The 17,020-nt window shown below is 40.9% G+C and overlaps 1 protein-coding gene across 1 annotated transcript; it reads left to right on the forward strand.

Moving 5' to 3' along the window:
• Positions 1-1,530: 1,530 nt before the first annotated feature.
• On the forward strand, positions 1,531-2,469 carry LOC118094378 (olfactory receptor 10A7-like). Its single transcript, XM_035134712.2, has one exon. It carries the CDS (start codon positions 1,531-1,533, stop codon positions 2,467-2,469), a length of 939 nt encoding a protein of 312 aa, XP_034990603.2.
• The last annotated feature ends 14,551 nt before the right edge of the window (positions 2,470-17,020 follow it).

A 17,020-nucleotide genomic window follows, 5' to 3' on the forward strand; every position in this document is an offset into this window, starting at 1 on the left:
TGTTTAAAAACAAACATGGAAGAGTTTTGAATTTGTGGTCTTCACTGTTCTCAAGGTTCCCCTTGATTTCGTATCTATGCATTATTTGCAAATTTCAATCTGTTTGTGAATTGCTCTGTGCCTCCTACACTTTGATCTGTGTTTAAGCTTTTAATCTGCTTTGTATAATAAGATGCTCTGCCTTCCCCATTCACTGCAATGGGGAATCTGAAAAACCAGCTCTAACTCTCTCTCCCCCCCCCCCGCCTTTCAGTCAACCTGAATGAATGTTAAAGGTGCAGAAGTCCCACCCAAATGAATTTAAATTTCCCAAACTGCAGGCAAATATGTCCAAGAGCTTCTTCCTGTGGAGTAAAAAGGAATAATCTTCCTCCGTATTTCCTTATTGGATGTGCATGTTGGGGGGTGGTTGTCCTATGTTCTTACTTTTCTTAAGTTGGTTAAGAGTGGCCAAGTGTTATGTATACTTGGTTCTTACATTTTTTAAATTCCACAGCTTCGTAATGGCCTCTTCAGTGCTTGTTTGTGCCCTTCAACAGAGTTTTCAAGCCTGAGATTATAACATGAGACTATCTAGAATTCTCCCTGTGGAGTTCTGAAGCGGACGTGGGTGTTTTTGTTAAATCAGAGCAGTGTAGGATACACACACACACACACACACACACACACAACTTAAATGAAGTTTTCAACTTATCAAACAAACCCTCAACTACTGTGAGGAAAGAAAAATATAATAAAATCCAGAGCTCCTTAGTGATTGAAAGACAACCGTTGGGATGGTCTCATTTGTTGCAGTGCCCAGGGGTCTAAAGAAACACAGAGAGCTAGGAAAAGCTAGAGCTCTGTAGAACTGAAAAGTACAGCAACAATAGAACAACCGGAGGATCTGATCCAACACAAGATTTATTAACAGCACAGTGCAGGAGCACCAGCTTTAGGGGGCTCTGGATGCCTGAGCATCCACAAAAAGCACCCACACCACAGGGCCCCATGCGACTTCTGAGGTCTCAAAGTCAGGTTCTGAGGTCGGGGTAGGGTGGAGTGTGTGCATGCATACTGGGAACACATAACCTGGGTCAGCTCCCCTGTCACACTGTGAACTGCATGGGGTTAAAGACCCCTGCATCACCCTGATCTGCCTCATTATTCAGACCCTACAGAAATCCAGGTCATAACCCTAATTTAAGTATATGAGCCTCTGCCTTATATGAGGTCAGCCACAGTCAGTCTATCTAGCTTAGTATCCTGTATACGGACTGCCTGTGGCTTTGCATGGATCCAGGCAAGGTTCTCTCCCAGTTCTATCTGGAGATGAAAACCAAAATGTTCTGCTACTGAGGTATGGCTCTTATTCCCAAAAATGTTCAATTATTAAGTAGTATAGAATGCAGAGGTCCAGGGTGGATGTCCCATGTGACTTCCAAAATCAATCAGAGGAAAATAATAATAATAATGAGATGGATTTCCAAGCTCAGTAATGTTTTTAAAATTGTATTTCAGAATGATGCTGAGATTCAACACCAAACAGAAATGAAGAAAAACCTGTCAAGCCCTGCAACATTCACCCTTCTGGGATTTGGCAATCTCCTTGCATTGCGAATACTCCTCTTTGTATTGTTTTTTGCCATCTATGCTTTGTCTCTTGTTGGGAACCTCCTAATTGTTTTACTGGTTGCAGTTGGCCAGCATCTTCATACTCCCATGTATTTCTTCCTCATGAACTTATCAGGGTTGGAGACCTGCTACATTTCAACCATCCTGCCCAGGATGCTGGTCAGTTTCCTTACTGGGGATAGGTCCATATCCATTAAAGGGTGCATCACACAATACTATTTCTTTGGTTTCTTTGTAGCCACAGAATGCTATCTTTTGGCCATGATGTCTTTTGATCGGTATTTGGCTATACGCAAACCTCTGCACTACACATCCATTATGAATGGTAAACTCTGCCTCCAGTTAGCATTCACTTCTTGGATGTGTGGCCTGATGACCAACACTATCATAACTTCTTTTTTAGTACAACTAACTTTCTGTGGACCCAATGAAATCGATGATTTCTTTTGTGATGTATATCCATTAGCAAACCTTTCATGCAGCAATACCTACCTAGTAAAACTTGCAACTTCTATTCTCGGGTATATGGGAATAGGTTTCCCTTTTCTACTGACTTTGGCTTCCTATGTTCGCATTATTTTCAACGTCTTGCGAATCAAATCCAAAGCTTCTCAGCAGAAGGCCTTCACCACTTGTTCTTCCCATCTGATTGTTGTGACACTTTTCTATGGTTCATTATTCTTAGTCTATGTAGTCCCTGAAACAGAAACCTCAAAGGAACTTCATAAAATGTTCTCTTTCTTCTACACCGTCTTGACTCCCATATTGAACCCCCTCATATACAGCTTGAGAAACAGAGAAGTGAAGGAAGCTCTCTTCAAATCTGTCAGAAAATTCAGAAATAGGGTTTCATAGTTTCATGGTTTCTTCATGGAGCTGGTAAAATATGCAAAAACATAAAGTGCTGTAATTAAGTTTTGAGAATGATTTTGTCATCAACTGCTTGTTGCATTCAATCTTCTTATATTCCTCAATGAAAAAAACTTTATCTAAACTTCTCAGGCTAATGTTCTTATTTGCATTAAGTATTCAATAGGTGTTGTACAGCTCTTGTTGTTGTGATGCAGTTCTCAGCTATTAGAAGTACATGAATGAAAGCAGATATTCAGGAAACAATACATTTCAAAGATATATTTAAATTCCTTTTGTGTGATGATTTTTTTTAAAAAAGAAATGTTTTTCAAAGCAATGTGAAAATGGAATGGAAGTATGGATGGAAAAACATGCAAAAGTGTAAAACTTCCCATTAACAGGCTTGCCTATCTCTCATCACTGAGAAATGATTAACACTCTTTTGGCCTGGGATTCATTTTCTATAGGATGATACTCAAAGAGCCAATGGCACTGATAACGTCAACGATAACGTTAACAAGAGGGTGAGCTTTCAAGAGGGGTGAGCTTTCAAGATGGCGACGGAGACAGCAGCCTGGTCAGACTCTCCTGCTTTCAATTAAGCTTTTAAGTAGTTTTTAGCCACTTCATTATTTTAAACTCACAGTTTTAACGTTTTACTGGCTGTTTTACTACCTCATCGCTTCTCCTTGGTTTTAGTTTATTGTTTTAGTTTATTGTTTTATTGTTTTACTGCTCAATCTGTCCTACTGCAACAACGGATGCCTGATGAAGCCTGTTGCTGTGAATGACTTGCTGTTTTCTCTACTGGCTAAAAACTTGGATTAATACATTGCTGTGGAGACTTGGTTCTGGCTTGGATAAGGTACGCTTAGTCCCCCCAAAGAACTAAATTGCCGGGCTGTGGGGGTGAAGGTGAAGACGCCGACTTTCATACGAACAGGCAGTGAAACATATCCTCACTGCAAGTGCTGGTAGCCTCGAAGGAAATATTTATTACCTGAGTTTATCCCCCCTCTTCTTGATAATCTGAATTATGGGATATGGGAAACGTCTTAGAGATTCCGAGGAGACAGTTCCCTCTTCCTTCCCAAGATCAAAGCAAACAAGGGTTGAATCATGTCACTTTAAAGAAGGGAGTAATCTACTGGAATGTTCCTACACGGTAGAAACTCAGAACCGCTTCAACCCCCTGATTGATCACACGCCAGTACTTAAAGACGAAGAGCAATTTATGCCACAAATAACAAGCGATGTGGCCAACAGCAAAAGTGTAGTCTCTCTTCAGAAGGAGGAATTGGTCGTTGACGCAGCCAATCATATGACATTTGAACAGTTACATTTAATAATTAAAACCTTGCACTGTATATTCAAAAGAATAGATGATCTTTCCTCCCAGCTGCACAGTCTTCAACAAAAGCTAGTTACTACTACACTATCGTCAGCCGGCGTTAAGTCCCTTGAAGAGAGAAAGGCGACGAGGAGTTTGTCCTTAAATAACAAATGTACTGACAAATCTAAATACAACCTTAACCTTCAATTAGGTCATCAATCCTTGATTCTAAAACCAAGGCAAGTGAGCCTAACTATACAAAATGGGGACCCAAGATGGAGAACTCTGGGCGGTGCTAAGGAACTCCTGAAGGTGCTTTTAAATATTGAGGCAGCACAAATTGACCTTTGTGCAGTCCTCCCCCTTGCCCATCACCACAAATCCCAGAGAGTCCTGCTTGCGTTTCAATCTACAAGAATTCCCTCTATCATATTACGAAGGAAAGCATTTTTGTCTCGCTGTGGGATAACACCAACGAGAGCCTTCATAGACCCTACGCCTAAACCCCTATTGTTGGAGGCAATAACCAAAGAGGTCTCAAAATCTGCTAATCCTGATCCACTAGTGGATGACAGAGTAGGTGTTCTACCTCAGGAGAAGAGTTATGTGGCCTCCACTCCTCTGAAAAAGAACAATGACCATCTGGTAAGTGGCCTGACACCTTCAGAAGAGATCGAACTCATTGCCTCCTTTGCAGATTTACCAGCGGTGGAACAAAAAGAAATTATTAATAGGCTGGAATCGCTTAAACTCCAACTTATTAGGAAGCTCAGCACAAGAACACCCACATATAGCGAACATGACATCCTAGAAGAATCAGATCATATGGAACTCGAAATATCAAATGCTAAATGTATGTCGGTAATGGAGGATAAGATACAACCCCAAGTAGTAACTACTGGCCCTTCCGTCCAAGCAGAACAACCCGCCGTGCTCTTAATAGATTTACAAGACTCACCCTCGAAAAATATTCCTGAAGAAAGCACTCATGACATATCACAACAGGTAAAATCCCCTTCTACACATTCATCGATGCCCGACCTGGAACCTTCTTATAGCACTGACCAAACAAGAGAAGAGGTGCCTTTGCTAACTTTCCCAAACAGCTCACTCTCCCAGCCTCATCCCTCATTGCGGAGTATTATGGATTCAACAGCAAGACCAGAGACGGAACTGATCGAAGACCCAACAGGCCACATAAATCAAGTAGTCCAAAAGACCAGTAGCAGGCCACAGAGAGACCAAACGTCTGACGAGATAGCTGGATCGCATTTGGTGGCCCACCAAACCTCTCTGGAAAAGGGGACCTCCCCTGCCCAAGGTCCTACTCCTAGAGGTATGAGTGGCCAAGTTCAACAGTCAGATAACTTTGCAAATCCTCCCATTCAGCTTTTGCAAGGGATTTTTCATCAGAGGAAAATAACTGATTTTTTTAGTGGCTCCCCTCTTCCAGTATTAAAGTTGAACCAACCTTCTGAATGACAGTTACTCAGAAGAGAGAGGAATCCCCAGCCTACAATATTAAGTTGGAACATTGCTGGATGGAAAAGTAAAATATTAGATCCAGAATTCCAAAAATATATTAATTCCTTTCTTATCATATTATTACAAGAAACCTGGGTGGAGGAGGAAATTGAGATAAATGGCTTTGAGTCTATATGTCTGCCTGCTAGCCCGTCAGCGAGTGGTGGCCGCCCTAAAGGTGGCCTTACAATTGGTATCTCTCTTAAACTTCGGGCTAAACTTTCACTAGTGCATGCATTACCGCCTTATGCTATTACCGGACTGATCTCTGGTGAAAACTTCTCCTTATTGGTTACAAATGTATATTTCCCCCCGGGAGGGTTAGCAGCTGATCTGACTTCTAGATGGGAATCCCTAGAGGATTTTTTACTTTCCTGCTATCTTAAGTTTCCAAATGTCCCTTCCCTTATTGGAGGCGATTTTAACGCTCGGATAGCTTCAAATCGGGAGGCTCTTATAAAGTCTAAATGGTGGGTCGACCCCGGCACTCAAACATACGATCCAGTATATATCCCCACTAGAATATCAAAGGATGTAAAAGTCAATAAGGCGGGAGTGATGCTTTATCAGATGACTTTACGCCTAAATTTAATTATATTAAATGGTAGATGTCCTCCAGATATTCCAGGAGAATTTACCCATCTAGGGTTAAAATCAAACAGTGTCCTTGACTATGTATTGGTCTCCCAGGATCTATTTTTGAATGTCACCTCTTTTAAAATTGACAATGCTCAATTTAGTGACCATCTTCCCCTGTCAACCAAGTTATGTGTTGACTGGCAGTTGCTCGACCGTTCCCACCCAATCCCGGTGATTGAGGAGTCGACTACTAAAATAAAGGGGATTAAATGGTCCCCTGCCCTTGCCCATAGATATAGGGATTTTATCCGAGAAAAGTTTCCTGGCGACCAGCCAGACGTAGGAATAGCCCCGCATGATCCAATTAAGTGTATGAGGTTTTTTTCTTGCCTGATAGTAGTTTTAACTCGCTTTTTTACTTCTCCAGCCTATGGAGTTAAAAACCATTATTTTAAATTTGGCGCCCCTTGGTTCAACTCCTCTTGCAAACAAGCCAGACTCCATCTACACACGATATATAATGACTATAAACTCTCCGGTGCTCCTGCCTTACCTCCATCTTATCCCCTGGCTAAAAAAGCATACAAACAGGCCCAGAAATCGGCCAAAAGGGAATGGCAACTAAATCGTTGGCAGACTATAATTACTGCCTCAAAATCTCATAACTCCCGGAAATTTTGGTCTTTAATAAAGGGAAGAACGAGGAATTATCCCCTAACGGTGATCCCGGCCCCTACGTGGGAGCAGTTCCTGAGAAAATATTTCTCAGTGGCAGAAGCTCCGACCACTCACTGGAGACCTTCCTCTAATCCCCTTCCTGTCTGGCCCAACACCGACCCTGCTGAAATCTTAGAATTGATAGCTGAGCTGAAAACTGGTAAGGCGCCCGGGTCGGATTTGGTCCCTGTTGAGGCTATAAAGCTACACTCTGCATGGTGGGCAGGGATTTTAGCTAAAACCTTCGACGCCATAAATGCCACGGGCTCAATACCAGAAACATGGAAGGAGGCCATTATAATTCCTATCTATAAAAAAGGCCCCCCCGGTGACCCAGGGAACTACCGGAATATTAGTCTGCTATCATCCATTGGGAAAATATATGCCCGTTTTTTGCTCGCAAGGTTGATGAAGTGGTCAGTTGAGGCTGACCTGATTAAGCACGAGCAAGCTGGATTTAGATTAAACCGTTCCACAACAGATCAGGCAATTATTCTTCATCACTTAGCCCGGAAATACTCGTCACCTCGACGGGGCCAACTTTGCGCAGCTTTCATAGATTTGAAAGCTGCGTTTGATAGTATCCCAAGGAAATTACTATGGGATAAACTTGCCCGTTGGGGTATAGATAGAAGACTTCTGTGGCTTATCTCCCAACTTCATGCCGGGTCTGTGGCCAGGGTGAGATTAACCCCTGCTGGCGACCTAACAAACCCAGTGCCAGTAAATAAGGGAGTACGCCAGGGCTGTATCTTAGCGCCACTTCTTTTTAACTTATTTATCAGTGATATGAGGAACCCATTAGCCGACTCACAAAAATTTATCCATGCCCCTCGAATAGCTGATTATCGTTGTCCATTACTTCTCTATGCAGATGATGCGGTGCTACTCTCTTACTCCAGAGTGGGTTTAAGGAGGGCACTAAAGATTTTTGCAACTTATTGCTCTCTTAATCATCTGTCTATCAACCACACCAAGTCCAAAGTACTGATATTTTCAAGGAGTCGTAAACTTTATTCATGGAAACTGGAGGGTACGAAAATCGAACAAGTACATAAATTTAAATATTTAGGAATTTATTTTCAGTATAATTTAGGGTGGAAAGCGCATGTTGAATACCTTCAAAACAAGACAAAAGCCCTATCGCACTCCCTCCTCCGTTTTTTCTTTTCTGAGGGGGCCCTATTCATCCCTGCGGCCTTGAAAGTGTATAGCATTAAAGTGTTGGCTACAATGGCCTATGCTGCCCTTTTATGGGCTGCTTTTGCAAATCTCTCACCTTTAGAGTCGCTTCAAAGCCAATTCTTACGTCGACTCTTAAAATTACCAACATGCGTAAGTAATGCTGCTATTCGTTTAGAAATGAAGATCCCTTCAGTTGAGTTAGTCTTATGGAGGCGAGTTTTGATTTACTGGATATCCCTATGGCATAAACTCCCGAACCACTATCTTATTCAATGCATGTGGCGGGATGACTTCACAAATTTGTGGACCGGAAAAATCCATGCCAAATTGTTGTCCTATGAGATCTCTCCCTCTGAATTGCTCAAACTGGATTTAAATGCAGCAAAAAGGTGTATAAACCAAAGGTTGGATGATGCGGAGCTATACCAAAATTGTCTAGCTGGCGGGGGAGTCTGCTCACCGTTAAATATCGGCATAACCCCTATTTACCGTACTCCATCCTACTTAACAACGCTTACGGCCGCGTCTCATCGATATGCCTTCCTTAAAGCTAGGTTCAATGTTTTTCCAACTAATGTGCTGAGACATAGATTTACTAAGGGCCAAGTCTCTTCAATGTGTGCTTGCGAAATGAAATCAACTGAATCTTTACACCATGTTATGTTTATCTGCCCTATGTACAGTTCGGCTCGTGCTAGTATATTAAACTCCATAATCCAGCCTATGGCTGATAATCCAGTTGACCTTCAGCTAGCCTGGGTTCTTCAAGATGTGGACCCTTATATCACTCTACAGGTTGCTAAATTCCTAACAGCCGTCCTCTCGTACAAGAGACGGAATGGAATGTTAGCTGATTATTGATAGTTATAAGAATTTTTTTTTTTAATGACATCAGATATTGATTTTAGTTAGGCGCCTAAATTTTTAATCTTAATCTTAAACCTTCAAGATATGTTTTTTGAATTGTTAATATTTGTCCTCGTGAGCTGTGAATTGTGTTATATTATCTGTGGTTTGTATGAGTCTGTGGTTTTTATTTGATTTGTTTTGTTGTGTTGTGTTTTATGATGGGCGTACAGCCGAATAAACATATTTGATTTGAACGTTAACAAGAAGAAGAACAAGCAAGCAGAAACCTGCAAGGATTTTTTTTTTAAAAAAATGATCTGTGTCACCTAACAAGAATGTTCTTTTCAGGGCTCCATTAAGTTTGGGAGTTGCATTAGCACTGGCTAAAGTGAGCTGAGGAAAAGAAAAAAGGACATTCCACAAGGACACAAAGTCCTGCCATGCCAGCCCCACCCTCAAACAATACTCTGCCTTCCCTTCCATACAGTGGGAACAGCAGCAGGAACTTTTTTTACACATAGACATATAAATCAAGTCTGCACCTTCCACCCTAGGAGCCCAAGTCGCCATTTCCAAAACGATTAAAAAAGAAACAAACACATTTTAACATATTTGTGTCCTTTTTATTATTATTATTATCAAGAACCATATTTGTATTGTCAGCTATGGAGACTAGTGAGACCAGGGAGATAATTTAGTTGGAATGTGCTATTTAGATCAGTCTGCTTTGAAATCCGTTGAGGGTCAATTTTGCAGGATTCCTTTGTAATCTTTGCCTTCCTCAATAGTGATATTGCAGTGGAAGGACAGTGTCTCACACACTGTGGCACAGCTGCCAACTCCTACGCCCCAAGGTCCCTTTGGCCCTCACAATAAAATATTTGAGGGGTCCCCTCCCCCACCCTAATGGCCTCGGTCCAGTATACCTGAAGGAGCGTCTCCACCCCCATCGTTCTGCCCGGACACTGAGGTCCAGTACCGAGGGCTTTCTGGTGGTTCCCTCATTGCGAGAAGCCAAGTTGCAGGGAACCAGGCAGAGGGCCTTCTCGGTGGTGGCGCCCGCCCTGTGGAACACCCTCCCATCAGATGTCAAAGAGAAAAACAGCTACCAGATTTTTAGAAGACATCTGAAGGCAGCCCTGTTTAGGGAGGCTTTTCATGTTTAATAGATTATTTTATTTCATTTTTCTGTTGGAAGCCACCCAGAGTGGCTGGGGAAACCCAGCCAGATATAAATAATAACAATAAATTATTATTATTATTATTATTATTATTATTATTATTATTATTATTATTTTGATAGGCATTAGGGATACGGGTGGAGCTGTGGTCTAAACCACTGAGCCTCTTGGGCTTGCCGATTAGAAGGTTGGCGGTTCGAATTCTCACGACGGGGTGAGCTCCTGTTGCTCTGTCCCAGCTCCTGCCTACCTAGCAGTTTGAAAAGCATGTCAGTGCAAGTAGATAAATAGGTACCGCTACGGCGGGAAGCTAAATGGTGTTTCGGTGTGCTCTGATTTCCTTCACGGTGTTCCGTTGCACCATAAGCAGTTTAGTCATGCTGGCCACATGACCTGGAAAGCTGTCTGTGGACAAACACCGGCTTCCTCGGCCTGAAAGCGAGATGAGCGCCACAACCCCAGAGTCGCCTTTGGCTGGACTTAACTGTCCAGGGGACCTTTGCCTTTTTTTACCTTTGCTAGGCAGTGCCATTCACACGGTGTGTGTGCCCTGCATATTGTGATCGATTATGGAGGGTGGGGCTTATCTGGGCCCACCTCAGTATTTTGTTCCAGTTGGCACCCCTGCACAGTGGCCAACCAGATGTACCTGGGAAACTACAAGCAGGACATGAGGGAAAGAGCCCTCTCCTGCAGTTCATCCCCAGAAATTAATCGTAATTGTGCTGCAATCTGATTGGGCCCAATCTGGGACTTTGAAGAGGCTCTGACCTGGGCTGATCTGGGAATGACCTGGCCAAGATCCAGGCTCTTAATTGATTTGGGGGCTAATCCTAATCTTTAATTAGGGTTTAAAACCTATTTAACATGTTCTATCAAGAGTGGGGTATGGGAAGGAGGAGACACAGCAACCCCCCTGCCCCAAATGCAGACCCTCCAAGTGTCCCTATTTTCCAGGGACAGTCCGTGATTTAGAGAAGGCATCCCAGTTTCTTATTTGATCCTGGAATGTCCTGTTTTTTCCTTAGGACGTCTCTATTTTCATCAGAGAAATGTTGGAGGGTATGGAGTTATGTAACCCCTGAGCCACCTGAAATGTTGAATGTTTTATTATGTCTTTATATATGTTGGAAGCCACCCAGAGTGGCTGGGGCAACCCAGTCAAATGAGTAGGGTATAAATATATAAACATCGCCATCATAATCATGATGGAATAGGACATCCCTATTTTCATCAGAGAAATATTGGAGGGTATGTGAATGGCATATTTAATCAGTGTTTCAAAACTGCTGCAAATACAGAACAAACATTATGTGGGACTTGTAAAAATACCAGATCTGCAGACCTACAGATTGTTGCTCAAGTGAGATCTTATGTGAAGATTCTGAAAGATAGGTGGGGCTGTCTTCATTCTTCCCATTGCCAGCTCATAATTTTGAATCCGATCCCAGTCCTGATGAATTCCTATTATCTCTTCTTTCCAAAGTTTGAAGTTACCTGAAGTTACCTTACGTTTATTATTTATTTATTTATTTATTTCTGTTTGAATGTAGAAGACACCTCAAAGTGGTTTCCAAAGGCGGTTTAAGTTAGTCCTAAATTAGATATTTCATCGTCTATTAACAAGGCTATAGGAGATGTCTTGAAGATCAGCACCTAGCTAATCTTCTACACTTTAAAGCAAACTCTTTTGAAAAGCCATGATAAAACACAATATTAAAAGCAGCTTAAAACATCCAACAATCACAGAAATAAGGTGGGTCCCAAAAATATTCAACTCAAGTATCAAAAGCCAGGCTACACAGGTGTATGCATATATCTATGTGGTTATATATTTTGCTTCTAGGCACCCACAATAAATTTTATATGTTCATATCAACATTAAGCTCCTCCATGGGGTATTTTATTTATCTGCAGCTGTTTGATCTTACTATTCGGCATCCCCCATCTGGTAGTAAAGACCTCGTGCGGTGCAGAATTATTTCATTTTTAATTCAGCTCCCCCCCCTTCATAATTACATCCGTGTGCATGGGGATATACTGGGCATGCAATAAAGGGGGATGATATACCTAGGAAGGATGTTACTTTTTTTTTGTATTCCACAACAGCAGCAAGAATTCTACTTGCAAAGAACTGGAAGAATGAAGAAATACCAACAGTGGACGAATAGCAGAAGTTGATAGAATATATGGAACTGTCTGAGCTGACCGGGAGACTCCGGGATCGAAGTGAAGCAGAAGTGGAAGAAGATTGGAAGAAATTTAAAATTTATTTAAAGAATAAGCATATAATAGACTAGAATTATTGGAAGTGAGGGAGATAAAATAGAGGTTGTAGATAATACAATGTTGTGAAATAAGTATTGTTAGACGTAAATGATAATTAAGAAGTAAGATTTGGATACAATATAAAAGGATAAGATGTAAGAGATAGAGAAATAAGATTATATTAAAGTAATAATTAGAAATTATATAAGATTTAGAGTTTACTACGGATGATATGTAAAAAATCGCAGAAGGAGGAGGAATGAGGAAGTCAATAGATTGATAATAAGGATCATAAATTAGAATTTTTGTTTCTTGCATTTTTTATATTTTTTCTTGCATTGTTGTGTTTTCTGTTTTTTTGTAATCTCATTTTGTGTTTTGTACTTTTGTATGTTTTGCTGTTTGAGAAAAGCCTTAATAAATATATTATAAAAAAGAATATATACTGGGCATACAGTCCATTGTGTTGTGGGGAGGGTTATGATCAGAGAGAAAAAATCCCTCTTCCCACTCTGGCTGGAACATCTAAGAAAAAGATTCCATTGTTGCTAGTGTCTAGCAACGTGGGAAAGTAATTTTTGTTTCCACTGTACCAGGAAGGGAACAGATACTTGAAGTGAGTGAATTTTCCTATTTGAGAACTTTGTTTCTATAATATCATTGATCTCTGATTGTGTTGACAATACTATAACGATACAAAATGTTTAAGATGTGTGTGATACCTTTCACAATTCTTAGCATTTTCCTTTCAGTTAATGCACTGGTCAAGCCTCACACTATGGCATTTGGGTACAAATAATGTGCTGGAAGGTTGGCTCATAACTGTGTGTGTGTGGGGGGGGGATCCATCCTTTGGGGAAATTATTCTCACTCACTAAAAATAAGAAACCTTCCTCGCCACCCTCACCCACATTATGTGTTTTTAATAATTCAAAATCAGTCACAATTGATTTGCTTGACAATAGAAAGCTAACCAAACAAACAGTTAAGCTAAAAACAACAACTGGCGAAGGGGGAGTGAGGCAGGGAGGGGTAGATACATTGAGTTCCAAACTACGGAGTCACACTTTACATCATTTTGAAAAGTTTGTTCTTATCAAGGGACTGAACCTGGAAGATTGCCATCAATATCACGGATCCAGCACTTCTTTAATATGTGATATTTTGAATCTTAAAAGAACAAGATAGGCATCGGATTTGGCGCGACTTTGCAGAGCCCTAGCTCCCCAGACCATAAGCACTAAAAGATTCCAAGTGGAACAGATTTCTGAAATAGAATGCCACCTAACCCACATAATTTTTGCTGTTGTTCTTGCTCTCTCTTTCTCAGACCTGGTCAGTATTATAAGTATCTCAAAACCCCAACAACTGCCAGCTGAGATTGCAACAGGGTCCTTGAGGTTAAAGGTTCCCTTCTTTCCCACTCCTCCTCTTCTACCAACAGTGAAAATGTGGGTTTCCTTAGTTCTGCATAGAAAGGCAAACACATGCAGGACTGCTTAGTTCCCCCCCCCCAAGTCATTGTGAATATCCATCTGTAGAAAGAGTTTCCACCAGAGCACTTATTGTTTAGCTAAATGTACATAGTGATATTTTGCTGCCGAATTGACGCTATCCTCCTTGATCAGTTTTAGTTTAAAGAAGTAGGCATGGTGATGTTTTGCTATTGAATGTAAGCAAAACCGTTTAATCAATCGTACTTTGGATCTTTTGCTACTGAATGGAAGCAAGATGAGACAAGATGCCATAATCTAAAACAGGTGGAGAATATAGAGAAGGCACTGAAGAAACTCTTATTTTACAGATGGAACCCAGATGGAACACATCAGAGATTCCACCTGGAAATATAATCATTTTAGAGGTAAATATTCATGTTATCTATCATAGTAGCTTTTCATCCCCATCAGCTATATTTGGGGCAGGGTATTTCATTTTTATTTCATGTGAGTTTTAAATGTTTCATAAGTACACAAACCAACTCTGCTGCTTTCTTGGTAAACCTTGTCACTGGCTGATTGGAAGTGAAAGGTCTGCCCTGCAAATATGATCTGATCTGTTTCCAGACAGATAAGACCTATGATGTTCACAGGATCTGTCCTGTCTTCATTTGAAACATCAGTTTAATGGTTTATGAGGAAGGTATAGATTTGGCAAGAATGCATACAATACACGTACTGACATGTTTTCCTGGGCCGATTAATTTTACAATGTTCAGAATTCTGGGAGCAAGTTTTTGGATTTTGCAAGCTGTTTAGAGAGAAAATGTATTATTTATTACATTTTACATCCCACCTTTCTTCCACCGTGTAACCCAAGGCAGAAGGGCTCCCATCCAGGCACTGATCAGACATAGATCTGCTTAGCTTCACCATCTACTCTCAGACCATGTCCTGGGACAAGAATAAATGTATCAGTCTTTTGGATTTCTCAGAAGTACAGCAGAACTGAGAAATCTCAGAGGGGTTTCAGAAATCAAGGAGCCACTTTAACTCCAAATATTCTGGATTATAATATTTATATATATATAACTAGGATTAAAACGCCAAACATTTAACTTGTTTGAGGCCATCTGAAAACTTGCAGTGTCTGCCAAACATTGATTAAGCACAGCTGCTTATATTAATCCATAGTTTAATTTATATAACAAGGAGGAAACAGTGTTCTGTAGAACTCAGGCAATACTCACGCCATGCATTTAAATCACTCTTATGCTCCTTAAATGGTCATGACTTCCCTATGAATCCTGGGAACTGTAGTTTGTTAAATGTGCTGAGTTTTTAGGAGATGCCACCCTCCTCACAGAGCTACAATTTCAGAGTGGTTTAAAAGTTAATCCCTCTTCCCACAGAATTCCTGGAATTGTAGTTCTGTGAGGGGAATATGGATCTCCTAGCAACTCACAGCACACATAACAAACTACAGTTCCCAGGATTCTTAGGGGGGGGTCCTCAGTATAATACTGCTTTAAATGAATTGTGTAGATGTGGCCTCAGTGATATCATTCTGGAGGAAAAGGCAACATTTGAAGCTTACTCCCTTAACTGGAAAATATGTCTATTAGCTGATGCAAAAGGACCAATTTACACAACAAACTGGATATGTCTCTGTTAAGTTCAGAGAATGTGAATGAATGTGTTGCATAGCCCACTATAATCTGGTATATTTTTTGTTTTTAATTAAAAAAATGCACGAATAGCCTCCCTCTCTAGAGTCAGCAGGCATGATTTATGTGCCCAAGGTATTTTTAGTTTACAAACATAGCAACTATAAAAGTGGGTTATAACCTCAAAACTGCATAGAGAAAAAGAAATTTCATTTGATAATTATCAAAGGATTGAGAATTTTATTGTAATTCTTATGGGTGGGATGCTTTTTTCTTTTTACCTGCTTATCTGTTTTTGAGGTAGCCAAGAGGTGTCTGAGAATGTCCTTTATTTCATTTTATAAATCACCTATTGTATCTCTTGGCCTGCATTTTGCAAACTTCCAGGGTGGCTGCAATTACAGGAAATCTTACCCACGAGTATCCTAGGGTTTTGAGGAAGTGCCATCTGGTAAGGCTGAAGACATGCAATAAGTGACTGTAGAATGGAAGGAGACATTCACTCGCACACAGTGGTGGCTGCTGCCAATTGAGACTGGTAGGGCAGAAAGCAGAGAGTAGGGGCAGACAGAGCCAGCAACAGAGAGAGCCAGCTAATTCTAGTTTTGTTCCCATTCACCTTCCTGCTGTTATAAAGACAACACTACACAGACTAAGTAGGATGTAAGTTAGGAGGAGTGTCGCTGAACACTGCCTAGGGCAGACTAAGGTTCTTCAGGCAATGACCCTTTAGCTCTAATAAACCAGCCTCCACTGATCATGCACCCAGCGCCTACCTTGTAAGTAAATGTGAACTGTTAAAATGAAATACAGAAGAATTTCTCAAGCACCTGGAGAAAAAAGCAGGAAATCAAACATACCACCTCTTTTGACTTGGCAAAGACTATCTAGGAATTTGGGGGCAGGATTCAGCACAGCACGATTTCTAAAATGAGAATGTTTCATCATCTATTGAAATGATGGGGAGGAGATTCAGGATAGGAAGAAAAAAGCACTTAGTCGTACAACATACATTTAATGTAAGGAGTTCAGCGTCTTGAGTTAATATGGTGATGGCCATTAGATGAAATGGCTTTAAAATGGAATTAGACAAATTCATGGAGAATTTTCTTTTTATCAGTGACTACTAGTCATGACAGTTAGGAGAATGTGTGAAGCAATGTATATCACGAATTTTAGTTGCTGCCTGGGAATCCTAAGTGGAAAAAGTGCTGTTGTGCTCATGTGCTACTTACGGAATTCTCCTAGGTATCTGGCTGGACCCTGTGAAAATAGGATGCTGAACTAGATGGGCCTTTGGCCTGATCCAGCAAGGCTCTTCATATGTTCTTGTCTTCATGGTTTCAAGAGGTAGTAGGTCACTGACAGTCAGCTGCTGGAGAGCAACAACAGGAGATGACTATTGCCCCTATGACTTGCTTAACAGCTTCCCAATGGTTGACAGCTGGTGAATCTTGGGTACTGGGCTAAGGATGCAGCCCTATGCTTACTTGCCTGGAAATAAGCCCAGTTGAATACAGTGAGACTGACCTCACAGCAGATATGTTTGGGTTGGGATTGTTCATCAACCTTAGGTCTTATGAAGCAGGGCTCTTATTATGTCCTTATGCTATATCATCATCATCAAAAACATCATCATCCTTTTCCTGATCCAAACGTATCCTGCATTATCTACTTCTTGTTGCTTCCATTCATCACTGTATTTTATTTGTTGCAAATTCTCAGACTGGGGAAAGGACTGAGACATTGGTGAAATGTATACAGCACTGCACATTACTAATGCTAAATAAAAGCGTAGTAGTAGCAGAAAAAATA

The sequence above is a fragment of the Zootoca vivipara genome, chromosome 13 (genome assembly GCF_963506605.1).
Source record: "Zootoca vivipara chromosome 13, rZooViv1.1, whole genome shotgun sequence".
Taxonomy (NCBI): Eukaryota; Metazoa; Chordata; class Lepidosauria; order Squamata; family Lacertidae; genus Zootoca; species Zootoca vivipara.